Source organism: Salvelinus namaycush, chromosome 1, assembly GCF_016432855.1.
Source record: "Salvelinus namaycush isolate Seneca chromosome 1, SaNama_1.0, whole genome shotgun sequence".
In the NCBI taxonomy this organism is placed as follows: Eukaryota; Metazoa; Chordata; class Actinopteri; order Salmoniformes; family Salmonidae; genus Salvelinus; species Salvelinus namaycush.
This window is the reverse complement of record NC_052307.1, coordinates 82,889,179-82,901,819: the sequence shown is the minus strand read 5'-3', so window position 1 is coordinate 82,901,819 and position 12,641 is coordinate 82,889,179. Positions and strand designations below refer to the sequence as shown.

At 50.5% G+C, this 12,641-nt stretch overlaps 1 protein-coding gene across 1 annotated transcript in view; it reads right to left on the bottom strand.

The window, feature by feature from the left end:
• The window catches only part of LOC120053354 (uveal autoantigen with coiled-coil domains and ankyrin repeats-like), a 147,098-nt gene extending 134,841 nt beyond the window's left edge, over window positions 1–12,257 (bottom strand). Inside the window, exon 1 of the mRNA XM_039000480.1 lies at window positions 10,953–12,257. Coding sequence (XP_038856408.1) covers window positions 10,953–11,081 — 129 coding nt within the window. The 5' untranslated portion in view covers window positions 11,082–12,257. The remainder of the gene's footprint in view (window positions 1–10,952) is intronic.
• Window positions 12,258–12,641: the final 384 nt, after the last annotated feature.

Sequence of the window (12,641 nt, the reverse complement as noted above, 5' to 3'; positions counted from 1 at the left end):
ATGAACAGCTCTCTTACCGATGCGATTCGGTAGGCGACGAGTCACTCTATTCAACGTCCCTGTCTGGGATGTTCTGATGGACTTTATATCAAACATACAAGGAGGAGATGTTGAATTTAATTGTCCGGATGCAATACCATGGACGTATAACTACCTGGTATGATTTATGAATGGCAAGGCCATATGACATGGACTTTTATTCAGTCAGACACCTTTATGAACTAGTCAAGCTTGCTGTTCATTCATCAAAGCACAGTGAACAGCCTGTGGGGGCCACCCCTCCCTGGCTGCATATGAAACACACCACGGTACAACTTTCCCCCCCCCCTCACCTGGACCGGTTGAGACAGTTGGACAAAAATCTACTGTCGCTAACAGAATTTCTAGTGGCCCGGACATGGTGTCGTTCATGAATGTATTGGGGTCATGCAGGGCCTACAGGTTGACATGCTGTCTCTCTATATTACATCTATAGAGTGATGAGGAGGAGGAGTCTACCGTGTCCGGAAGAGACTTCCCCATTCAGGTTCTCTATTCAGGGTTCACGCAAACATCGTTTTACTATTTACAGTTACAGCTGACTATAATCTATGGACTATAGAGGAGGTCTATTGTAGACTTCAAGACTGACTATGAAGATGTGGACTCTAGTCAGGTCTCTAGACTAGACCAACTTTTTCAGTTGATGGCACCAGTATGATCTGGTCACACCAATAATGACCTAACTTGTGTCTCATAATGTGCCTGCATTCCATCCAGAGGCAGACTAATAAATGACTAGCCATCTTTTAAATTAGCATTCCTTTACAGGGCTTGACATTCAGGTACATTTGAAAGTGGAAAGCGGATGCTGCACTCATCATTTACATGTTGCCATCTTTAATTTGTAGGCTGAGCAAGTAGACTATAATGACGTACCCTTCATAAACAAATACTTACAATTTAACTTGACAATATCATATTTACATTGTTTGATTGGATGGGAAAAAAACTTCTCAAAAAGGGTGTTATTGTGAGTGATTTTGAACAGTCACTGAAGGTGTAGGGCCCTATAAAATCACTTTAATCTATTGGCAAAATCCGTTTTCACGGTTTTATTTTTCCCCGGTTTCTGAGTTCCTATTTTCAGGTTTTTACTAAAAAAATGTTTTTTAAACATCCATCTTTTCTAGTCCACAACAATGCTTAAACCACATCAGGAGACTACATTTGAGGTCTGGGAACAAACAAAAATACAATACAAAATTGGATGGTGTACTTGCTCTGTTAAACTCTGACCCTCTCTGGTGTCATTTACTAAATGATGCAAAATATAGTATATTACCCTCAAAGTACATTTCAGTTTCAAAACAAAGTCCTACAAACACACGCGTAGTACCGTTAGAAAGGTAAGAACTGTGGGGTTCTGGTAAAGGTGTCAGAAACAATGTGAGTAAACTTATGTAATTAAGGTATTTCTGTTTTTAATACATTGGCACATTGTATTCTTCTTTTTTTTTTACTGTTTTCACTTTGTTATTACGGGGCAGTGTGTAGATTGATGAGAATAAAAAAAAAATCTATTTTAGAATAAGGATGTGAAGTAACATAATATGGAAAAAGTCAAAAGGTTTTGATTACTTTCCGAATGGACTGTAGGCCTACTTTGGAGTCAATATTTACTTGGGCAGATTTTTTGGGGGAAAGCCTTTAACAATTTCCACACAACAGTGCATGATGAATGAATTGCGTATCGCAAAGATTCAAACAGGTCTTCGGACCAAACTCTTTGAATACCTGGTTTGCATACCCATTGCTGTTTGAATAAATCTTGATAATAAAAAATAAAAAAGCAAAAATGTGAACCAGAGACCAAAAACATGACCAACATTTTTTTTGCACAGTGAGTAAACAGTAAAAAAAATGGTGTTGTACTGTCAAGTCAAGGGGTCGCAAATGCAAGTGTTTTGGTCGCAGTTTTGAGCCCTGATAGAGCAGGTCTATTGTAGGCTTCAAGGAAAGAGAGAGAGAGAGAGAGAGAAAGCGAGAGACAGAGAGAGACAGAGACAGAGACAGAGACAGACAGAGACAGAGACAGAGACCTACACCGTACAACTGGGCAGGATATAGACCTAGAATCGCTGATCATCACCCAGCTTTACAGCTAGCCAAGTGGCGGGGCTACTTTTTGTTGTTGTTGGTTGTTTTCTAAATTCAGGAGTGGGCCTTTAAAGGGAAAAGGGAGAGGCCTGGCACATACTGAGAACCACAACAGGAGTCAGGGCTATACTGCTTATCATTTACTTCAGCGGGTTCGAACCATATCCGTGTCCCAACAGGCACCATATTCCCCATTTAGTGCACTACTTTTGACAAGGCCCCATAGTGCTCTGGTTAAAAGTAGTGCACTACATAGGGTGCCATGTAGGGCTAATCCCATGACTGAGGAGTTTACGCTCCTAGGCCCCAACATAGCCTAACAAGTTTCTCTGTCAGCTGCTCACAAGTCACAATGTCTACAGGGGCCCCCCCGGAGTTTCTCCCTCCTGACCATGTGAGACCTGCAGGAAACACTCTAGACCCGACTCATGACTGTGCTCCGTGCCTGCAGAAAACCTACAAGCCTTTCATGTTGGGGACGAGTCCTACCTTAGGCTAAAGGCACTTGATACTGTACAGATCAATACATTCATTGTTAACTACGTGATCACGCTTAGTGCACGGTGTTTGTCGCCTGTGAGCCCTGTGCACCCTGCTTCTTCAAAACACAAGTTCCTAGGAGCAGTCAGAAGTGTACAGGGAAAACCCCACAGTTAAGGGATAGTACGACATTTTCGCTTTTTTAAAATATATTTTTTAAAGCTAGCATGCTAGCTGTTCCTGTAGACTTCCAGTCATTGTGCTAACACTAGTTAGCAATGGCTCCAGAAACTACCTTCAACTTCCATGAGTATCCATGAGTTAATCTGACTCTGGGTACGTAGAAAAGAGGATTAAAACTGCAAAAATCCCTTTAATATTATAACGGCTGCGTAATGCAAGAATACGCCTGGACGCCACAGGGACCGTCTCCGTGGACGCCACAGGGACCGTCTCCGTGGACGCCACAGATGGAAGGTTACAGATATCATACGGACTGTGGTGGGCCTACTCTACAGATGACAGATGGAAGGTTACAGATATCATATGGACTGTGGTGGGCCTACTCTACAGATGACAGATGGAAGGTTACAGATATCATATGGACTGTGGTGGGCCTACTCTACAGATGAAAGGTTACAGATATCATATGGACTGTGGTGGGCCTACTCTACAGATGGAAGGTTACAGATATCATATGGACTGTGGTGGGCCTACTCTACAGATGACAGATGGAAGGTTACAGATATCATATGGACTGTGGTGGGCCTACTCTACAGATGACAGATGGAAGGTTACAGATATCATATGGACTGTGGTGGGCCTACTCTACAGATGACAGATGGAAGGTTACAGATATCATATGGACTGTGGTGGGCCTACTCTACAGATGACAGATGGAAGGCTACAGATATCATATGGACTGTGGTGGGCCTACTCTACAGATGACAGATGGAAGGTTACAGATATCATATGGACTGTGGTGGGCCTACTCTACAGATGACAGATGGAAGGTTACAGATATCATATGGACTGTGGTGGGCCTACTCTACAGATGACAGATGGAAGGTTACAGATATCATATGGACTGTGGTGGGCCTACTCTACAGATGACAGATGGAAGGTTACAGATATCATATGGACTGTGGTGGGCCTACTCTACAGATGACAGATGGAAGGTTACAGATATCATATGGACTGTGGTGGGCCTACTCTACAGATGACAGATGGAAGGTTACAGATATCATATGGACTGTGGTGGGCCTACTCTACAGGTGACAGATGGAAGGTTACAGATATCTGGACTGTGGTGGGCCTACTCTACAGATGACAGATGGAAGGCTACAGATGGAAATTAGCCACGCAGTTAACTTTGGTATGATACTACTCAGGCCTACGTTCTCTTTGAGGGTTCCTAATAAATAAACAAATCAAAGTGTGTGTGTGGTGTGTGTGTGTGTGTGTGTGTGTGTGTGTGGTGAAGAAGAAAGCCAGACTGATAACGCAGCAGACAACAGTAGGGGTCAGTACAGCAGTTCCAGAACAGATTAATAAATAGACCATATCCATCTGAAACAGCAGGCAGACATGGACATCTCTGACTACGGCTTAAATGACATACTATTCTCTAGTGTTTCCCCAACTCCAGTACCCCCAACAGCCCAACTCCAGTCCCCCCAACAGCCCAACTCCAGTCCCCCCAACAGCCCAACTCCAGTCCCCCCAACAGCCCAACTCCAGTCCCCCCAACAGCCCAACTCCAGTCCCCCCAACAGCCCAACTCCAGTCCCCCCAACAGCCCAACTCCAGTCCCCCCAACAGCCCAACTCCAGTACCCCAAACAGCCCAACTCCAGTACCCCAAACAGCCCAACTCCAGTACCCCCAACAGCCCAACTCCAGTACCCCCAACAGCCCAACTCCAGTACCCCCAACAGCCCAACTCCAGTACCCCCAACAGAACAGCCCAACTCCAGTCCCCCCAACAGCCCAACTCCAGTCCCCCCAACAGCCCAACTCCAGTCCCCCCAACAGCCCAACTCCAGTACCCCAAACAGCCCAACTCCAGTACCCCAAACAGCCCAACTCCAGTACCCCCAACAGCCCAACTCCAGTACCCCCAACAGCCCAACTCCAGTACCCCCAACAGCCCAACTCCAGTACCCCCAACAGCCCAACTCCAGTACTGGAGGAGGGCTGTTGGGGGGGGTACTGGAGTACTGGAGGTGGGCTGTTGGGGGGGGTACTGGAGGACTGGAGGTGGGCTGTTGGGGAGGGGGTACTGGAGTACTGGAGGTGGGCTGTTGGGGAGGGGGTACTGGAGGACTGGAGGTGGGCTGTTGGGGGGGCACTGGAGGTGGGCTGTTGGGGGGGCACTGGAGGTGGGCTGTTGGGGGGGCACTGGAGGTGGGCTGTTGGGGGGGCACTGGAGGTGGGCTGTTGGGGGGGCACTGGAGGAGGGCTGTTGGGGGGGTACTGGAGTACTGGAGGTGGGCTGTTGGGGGGGGCACTGGAGGTGGGCTGTTGGGGGGGCACTGGAGGAGGGCTGTTGGGGGGGCACTGGAGGAGGGCTGTTGGGGGGGTACTGGAGTACTGGAGGTGGGCTGTTGGGGGGGGCACTGGAGGAGGGCTGTTGGGGGGGCACTGGAGGAGGGCTGTTGGGGGGGCACTGGAGGAGGGCTGTTGGGGGGGTACTGGAGTACTGGAGGTGGGCTGTTGGGGGGGTACTGGAGTACTGGAGGTGGGCTGTTGGGGGGGGCACTGGAGGTGGGCTGTTGGGGGGGGCACTGGAGGTGGGCTGTTGGGGGGGCACTGGAGGTGGGCTGTTGGGGGGGCACTGGAGGTGGGCTGTTGGGGGGGCACTGGAGGACTGGAGGTGGGCTGTTGGGGGGGGTACTGGAGTACTGGAGGTGGGCTGTTGGGGGGGTACTGGAGGACTGGAGGTGGGCTGTTGGGGGGGTACTGGAGGAGGGCTGTTGGGGGGGGTACTGGAGTACTGGATGTGGGCTGTTGGGGGGTACTGGAGGACTGGAGGTGGGCTGTTGGGGGGGCACTGGAGGACTGGAGGTGGGCTGTTGGGGGGGCACTGGAGGACTGGAGGTGGGCTGTTGGGGGGGCACTGGAGGAGGGCTGTTGGGGGGGTACTGGAGTACTGGATGTGGGCTGTTGGGGGGGTACTGGAGGAGGGCTGTTGGGGGGGTACTGGAGGACTGGATGTGGGCTGTTGGGGGGGTACTGGAGGAGGGCTGTTGGGGGGGTACTGGAGGACTGGATGTGGGCTGTTGGGGGGGTACTGGAGGAGGGCTGTTGGGGGGGTACTGGAGGTGGGCTGTTGGGGGGTACTGGAGGACTGGAGGAGGGCTGTTGGGGGGTACTGGAGGAGGGCTGTTGGAGGGCTGTTGGGGGGTGGACTACTGGAGGACTGGAGGAGGGCTGTTGGGGGGTACTGGAGGACTGGAGGTGAAAAACACTGCTCTACTGCACACCTTTTGACCAGGGCCCATATGACATCACATCTCCGTCTGCCTATCACATAGCATCCTATTCACTACATAGTGAAGTAGTTTTAAACAGGGCCTAAAGGGCTCTAGGACTGTATGTATCAATCCTAGGATCAGTTTTGTCCAGGTTCTCATTCATTGTGATCTAAAAGGCTAAACTGATTCAACATCAGCACTCCTCCTCTGAAACCTGATCCTAGATCAGAACTCCTCCTCTGAAACCTAATCAGCACTCCTCCTCTGAAACCTGATCCTAGATCAGCACTCCTCCTCTGAAACCTGATCAGCACTCCTCCTCTGAAACCTGATCCTAGATCAGCACTCCTCCTCTGAAACCTGATCCTAGATCAGCACTCCTCCAAGATGCTTGATACGTACAGGTTCGGCCTGCCGTCTGGCCTGACTGGGGTGGTTCTGTCTGCCGTCTGGCCTGACTGGGGTGGTTCGGCCTGCCGTCTGGCCTGACTGGGGTGGTTCGGCCTGCCGTCTGGCCTGACTGGGGTGGTTCGGCCTGCCGTCTGGCCTGACTGGGGTGGTTCGGCCTGCCGTCTGGCCTGACTGGGGTGGTTCGGCCTGCCGTCTGGCCTGACTGGGGTGGTTCGGCCTGCCGTCTGGCCTGACTGGGGTGGTTCGGCCTGCCGTCTGGCCTGACTGGGGTGGTTCGGCCTGCCGTCTGGCCTGACTGGGGTGGTTCGGCCTGCCGTCTGGCCTGACTGGGGTGGTTCGGCCTGCCGTCTGGCCTGACTGGGGTGGTTCGGCCTGCCGTCTGGCCTGACTGGGGTGGTTCGGCCTGCCGTCTGGCCTGACTGGGGTGGTTCTGTCTGCCGTCTGGCCTGACTGGGGTGGTTCTGTCTGCCGTCTGGCCTGACTGGGGTGGTTCGGCCTGCCGTCTGGCCTGACTGGGGTGGTTCGGCCTGCCGTCTGGCCTGACTGGGGTGGTTCGGCCTGCCGTCTGGCCTGACTGGGGTGGTTCGGCCTGCCGTCTGGCCTGACTGGTGTGGTTCGGCCTGCCGTCTGGCCTGACTGGTGTGGTTCTGTCTGCCGTCTGGCCTGACTGGGGTGGTTCGGCCTGCCGTCTGGCCTGACTGGGGTGGTTCGGCCTGCCGTCTGGCCTGACTGGGGTGGTTCGGCCTGCCGTCTGGCCTGACTGGGGTGGTTCGGCCTGCCGTCTGGCCTGACTGGGGTGGTTCGGCCTGCCGTCTGGCCTGACTGGGGTGGTTCGGCCTGCCGTCTGGCCTGACTGGGGTGGTTCGGCCTGCCGTCTGGCCTGACTGGGGTGGTTCGGCCTGCCGTCTGGCCTGACTGGGGTGGTTCGGCCTGCCGTCTGGCCTGACTGGGGTGGTTCGGCCTGCCGTCTGGCCTGACTGGGGTGGTTCGGCTGTCTGGTCTGATGACCAGGGTCTTCTTCACTAGTCACCAAGCATAAGACAACAGACTGAATCAGGGAAGGACGGACCTACCTGAAGTTTTCCAATGAAACACTCCATTTTCCGTTCAGTTGCAACGCGTTTAGCTACGGTGCGCACTAATGAACAGAACCCAGGCCTGGGTAGGAGGGCTAGAGAGGCAGGGAGAGGCGTGCCTGGGACATGGTGCACTTCAGGTCCTCTGAATGATCACAAAGAAGATTTATAAAGTAGCACACTGTGTCCCACAGGAGGTTGGTGGCATCTTAATCAGGGAGGACAGGCTCGTGGTAATGACTGGAGCGGAATCAGTTGAATGGTATCAAATACATCAAACACATGGTTTCCATATGTTTGATGCCATTCTCTCCGTTCCAGCCATTATTATGAGCCGTCCTCCCCTCAGCAGCCTCCACTGGTGTGTTCATTTGCACAGCACATGGGACCGTTTGAAATGGCCCAGCGACGTCCGGGTTTGGCCGATGTAGGCCGTCATTGTAAATGAACTTGAGAATAAGAATTTGTTCTTAACTGACTTGCCTAGTGAAATAAAATAATTAAATATGAATCCATGCCATTATTCTCTGGTGTTAAAACTGTCTGTACGTCTGCTGCGGTTGTGTTCCCAGTACTACGTACGGCCCAGTACCAGGTCAGGCCTCCCTACATACGGCCCAGTACCAGGTCAGGCCTCCCTACGTACGGCCCAGTGCCAGGTCAGGCCTCCCTACGTACGGCCCAGTGCCAGGTCAGGCCTCCCTACGTACGGCCCAGTGCCAGGTCAGGCCTCCCTACGTACGGCCCAGTGCCAGGTCAGGCCTCCCTACGTACGGCCCAGTGCCAGGTCAGGCCTCCCTACGTACGGCCCAGTGCCAGGTCAGGCCTCCCTACGTACGGCCAAGTACCAGGTCAGGCCTCCCTACCGTACGTAGGGCGGCCTGACCTATTACTGGGCCGTACGTAGTACTGGGGACACAACCGCAGCAGACTGCCCTATATACTGCCTCTACACCTGCTGTGGTTGGACAGGCCTACATACTGCCTCTACACCTCCTGTGGTTGGACAGGCCTACATACTGCCTCTACACCTGCTGTGGTTGGTGTAGCAGGACAGGCCTACCTACTGCCTCTACACCTCCTGTGGTTGGACAGGCCTACATACTGCCTCTACACCTCCTGTGGTTGGACAGGCCTACATACTGCCTCTACACCTCCTGTGGTTGGACAGGCCTACATACTGCCTCTACACCTCCTGTGGTTGGACAGGCCTACATACTGCCTCTACACCTGCTGTGGTTGGTGTAGCAGGACAGGCCTACCTACTGCCTCTACACCTGCTGTGGTTGGACAGGCCTACCTACTGCCTCTACACATACTGTGGTTGGACAGGCCTACATACTGCCTCTGCACCTGCTGTGGTTGGACAGGTCTACATACTGCCTCTGCACCTGCTGTGGTTGGACAGGCCTACATACTGCCTCTACACCTGCTGTGGTTGGACAGGTCTACATACTGCCTCTACACCTGCTGTGGTTGGACAGGTCTACATACTGCCTCTACACCTGCTGTGGTTGGACAGGCCTACATACTGCCTCTACACATACTGTGGTTGGACAGGCCTACCTACTGCCTCTACACCTCCTGTGGTTGGACAGGTCTACATACTGCCTCTGCACCTGCTGTGGTTGGACAGGTCTACATACTGCCTCTACACCTGCTGTGGTTGGACAGGCCTACATACTGCCTCTACACCTGCTGTGGTTGGACAGGCCTACCTACTGCCTCTACACCTGCTGTGGTTGGACAGGTCTACATACTGCCTCTACACCTGCTGTGGTTGGACAGGTCTACATACTGCCTCTACACCTGCTGTGGTTGGACAGGCCTACATACTGCCTCTACACCTGCTGTGGTTGGACAGGCCTACATACTGCCTCTACACCTGCTGTGGTTAGACATGCCTACCTACTGCCTCTACACCTGCTGTGGTTGGACAGGCCTACCTACTGCCTCTACACCTGCTGTGGTTGGACAGGCCTACATACTGCCTCTACACCTGCTGTGGTTGGACAGGTCTACATACTGCCTCTACACCTGCTGTGGTTGGTGTAGCAGGACAGGCCTACCTACTGTACTATATCCTAGATAAAAGATGACATTGTGATGTGATTAAAGTCATGTGATTTCTATCACATTAGATGACATGTCTGTATCAACATTGTGAGTTGAATGTACTCTATGTCCAGATCAAACTGTGTGTGGGCAGAAAAGTCCTGATAGATTTCAATCAGGATCACATTAGATGACATGTCTCTGTTTGTTGGTTTATGACCCAACAGACCGATGACGTGGCTTTACCATCCTGGACGTGTAGTAAATAACACGAACGTCAGAGTGAATACATTCTACACTACAGCCCCAACGGCCACGTCCACATGCATTAATGTGAATGAAGATGACGGTCCAATTATGACTACAGGGAATATTCAATCAAACAACGGCCGTGGTAATGTTCACTGTATCTTCATTTACACAACTACAGTACTGCCAAGCACTATGCGCACACACACACACACACACACACACACACACACACACACACACACACACACACACACACACACACACACACACACACACACACACACACACACACACACACACACACACACACACACACACACACACACACGTCATCATCATACAGGAAGTGTAGGGCTTCTACATGACAGGAGTCCACCTGTTATTTTTACAGGGTTCAAATAACATTCTGCTATTCTATGTGAAAACATTACCCGTTTAAAATACTGTCGGCTAATATGTGTCAGTATGCAACTGTAAAAATGCTGTACTGCTTGTTAGATTGAATTTCAACTACTCCCACACACACAGAGTTGGCTGGATATGAAATAACCACAAGCTGTAAACAAATGCCATCTATTCATGAGAGAAAATAGCCGGGGAAACTGTGACGTGGTAGGAGATGTATGTCCTCCATGCTGCCTGCCTGGCTAGGCCTTATGGTCTACATAGTGTTATGGAAGACTGAACAATACTCTCTGTATGACCCCACGACCTGCGCTGTGTGGAGGGAGGGGGCGTGGGTCACCGAGGTCATACATTTGACTGACGCCTAATCCACTTGTCCGAAAGGAAGGCAGAAAAGGAGGTGGATACTGCACATGACAAGGTTTGCTGGCCATATTATGCCATACAGCACCCATTTCAACATCCTCACGTCGCTGAATCAGAAATACATTGGATGGTACTGTAGAAGGAAGTATCTCCTTAACACATAAGGAGAGACTGTGTGTGTGTGTGTGTGTGTGTGTGTGTGTGTGTGTGTGTGTGTGTGTGTGTGTGTGTGTGTGTGTGTGTGTGTGTGTGTGTGTGTCTTCTCCAAGAAGAGTGGCCTGTGTGTGTCTCACCTTGACAGTGTTGGGTTTGATCAGAAGTCCTGGGGCAGGAGTGGTATTGGTCTGCTGGGAATCGTCTGATTCCTTTCCACTTTGATAGACCACCCTATCGGAGATATGAATGCTTGAAGCACAGCCCATGCTTCAGCCCCACTTCAGCCAATCCCTCTAGCTCAAGTGCTTTACCAATACCTGGACGACTGTCATTCGGTATCTCTCCACTGATATCTTCTGGAGGTCTTTTTCTCCCTCTTTATAAATCGTAATGCTAAACGTTCTCTCCAGTTTCCCTAACACTAAGCATGAATAATAGATGTTCCCCCCACCCCCCACCCCCCCTAACCAGGAAACAGATTTCCTCTCTCCGATTTTTTTTATTTTTTTTACATGAAGCAATTTCGAGAGATTTTCTACACGCGCCGTTTTATTCTTGCTAACACGAATCCCGTTATTTAGAACGCCGCTGTTCTATGGTTCTATTCCAGAGCCAATTTATCCTTCATGACACGGCTTCCCCGCCTCGGATTCGTACATCATTTGCTCGCTCTCTCTGAATGTATGTATTTTTAAACTTTACTATTTTCAAGTAAACGTCAGTCTTCTTGTTGAATTCAAGCAAAAGTTTTATCCATGTTCGTCCAATAAGCCTTCTGCTGAAACCGTCCTCCCCATCCAAAACCATCCAATTCCATTGGACTACTGTTCTTCTTTGACTATCTGGTTAGCCACTTCATTTCAAGACATTGGCCACAATCCGGTTCTCACGACAGTTTGTTCCAGCCTCATACACTCCATCATCAACAGGCTACAATATTCACACTGCATGGTGCTCCCCTCGACTGTCGCTCCAATCTCAAGACTCCCCCTTGCAACAAAATGCAATTTAGTCCGACAAAACATGCCATTTATCTGCCAAAAAATACCAATTAGGCGAAACAGAAATCTTTTGGTAGAATCTTCATTCAGACATCCACTGTCAGCTTGAAGACGACCCGACAGAGATAGAAAACTGGGTAAAAATGAGTTGCAATTTTTTCCTCTTTCTGAAAAAAATATGAAGAGTGCTGTCAAATGATCTGTTGAAGAGGTACCTCCTCTGGATCAGACCAATCGCATAAAAAACAGACCGCTGCGCGTCCCCAAGTTTCGGTTTTCAGAAAGGAAGGTGGGTGATTGTTCTTTATAAACGCAAAATACAGAAATTCGCTACATAATGGTGAATTATTTAAGTATTTTTCTCTGCCTTTCTAGCGTTTGCCCTTCCAATTCTTCGGCACTGCTTGACAGCAGCACGTCCAATAAAAGCTGCCGCAAGGATTGACCTACAGCCTTTACTGACGTCAATGCAAATGAGCCTCAACGGGCTAATCAGAGCGCGTCTCCAGCCAGCTGGGCGGATCCAGCGCTCAGAGGTAACTTTGAAATGGACCAGAGAACGTTCACACACAGCCTCTATTCGGATGCGTTCTGAGCCGAACCCCAAACCGGATGAGAATATGTTCAGGGTGAAAATGTACAGGTGTGTATGCCTGTATTTCTTTTTAAAGCTGTAGGAGCTCTTGTGGACACTGCCTGTTCTCTTGTCATTTACTCTATGATCAGTGATTAAATACATTTTACATCATACGTTTTCATTCATTTGTCAATTTTTCTAAATAATCAACTGCATACATTATCAATATTAATATTGCTTTCTTGTCA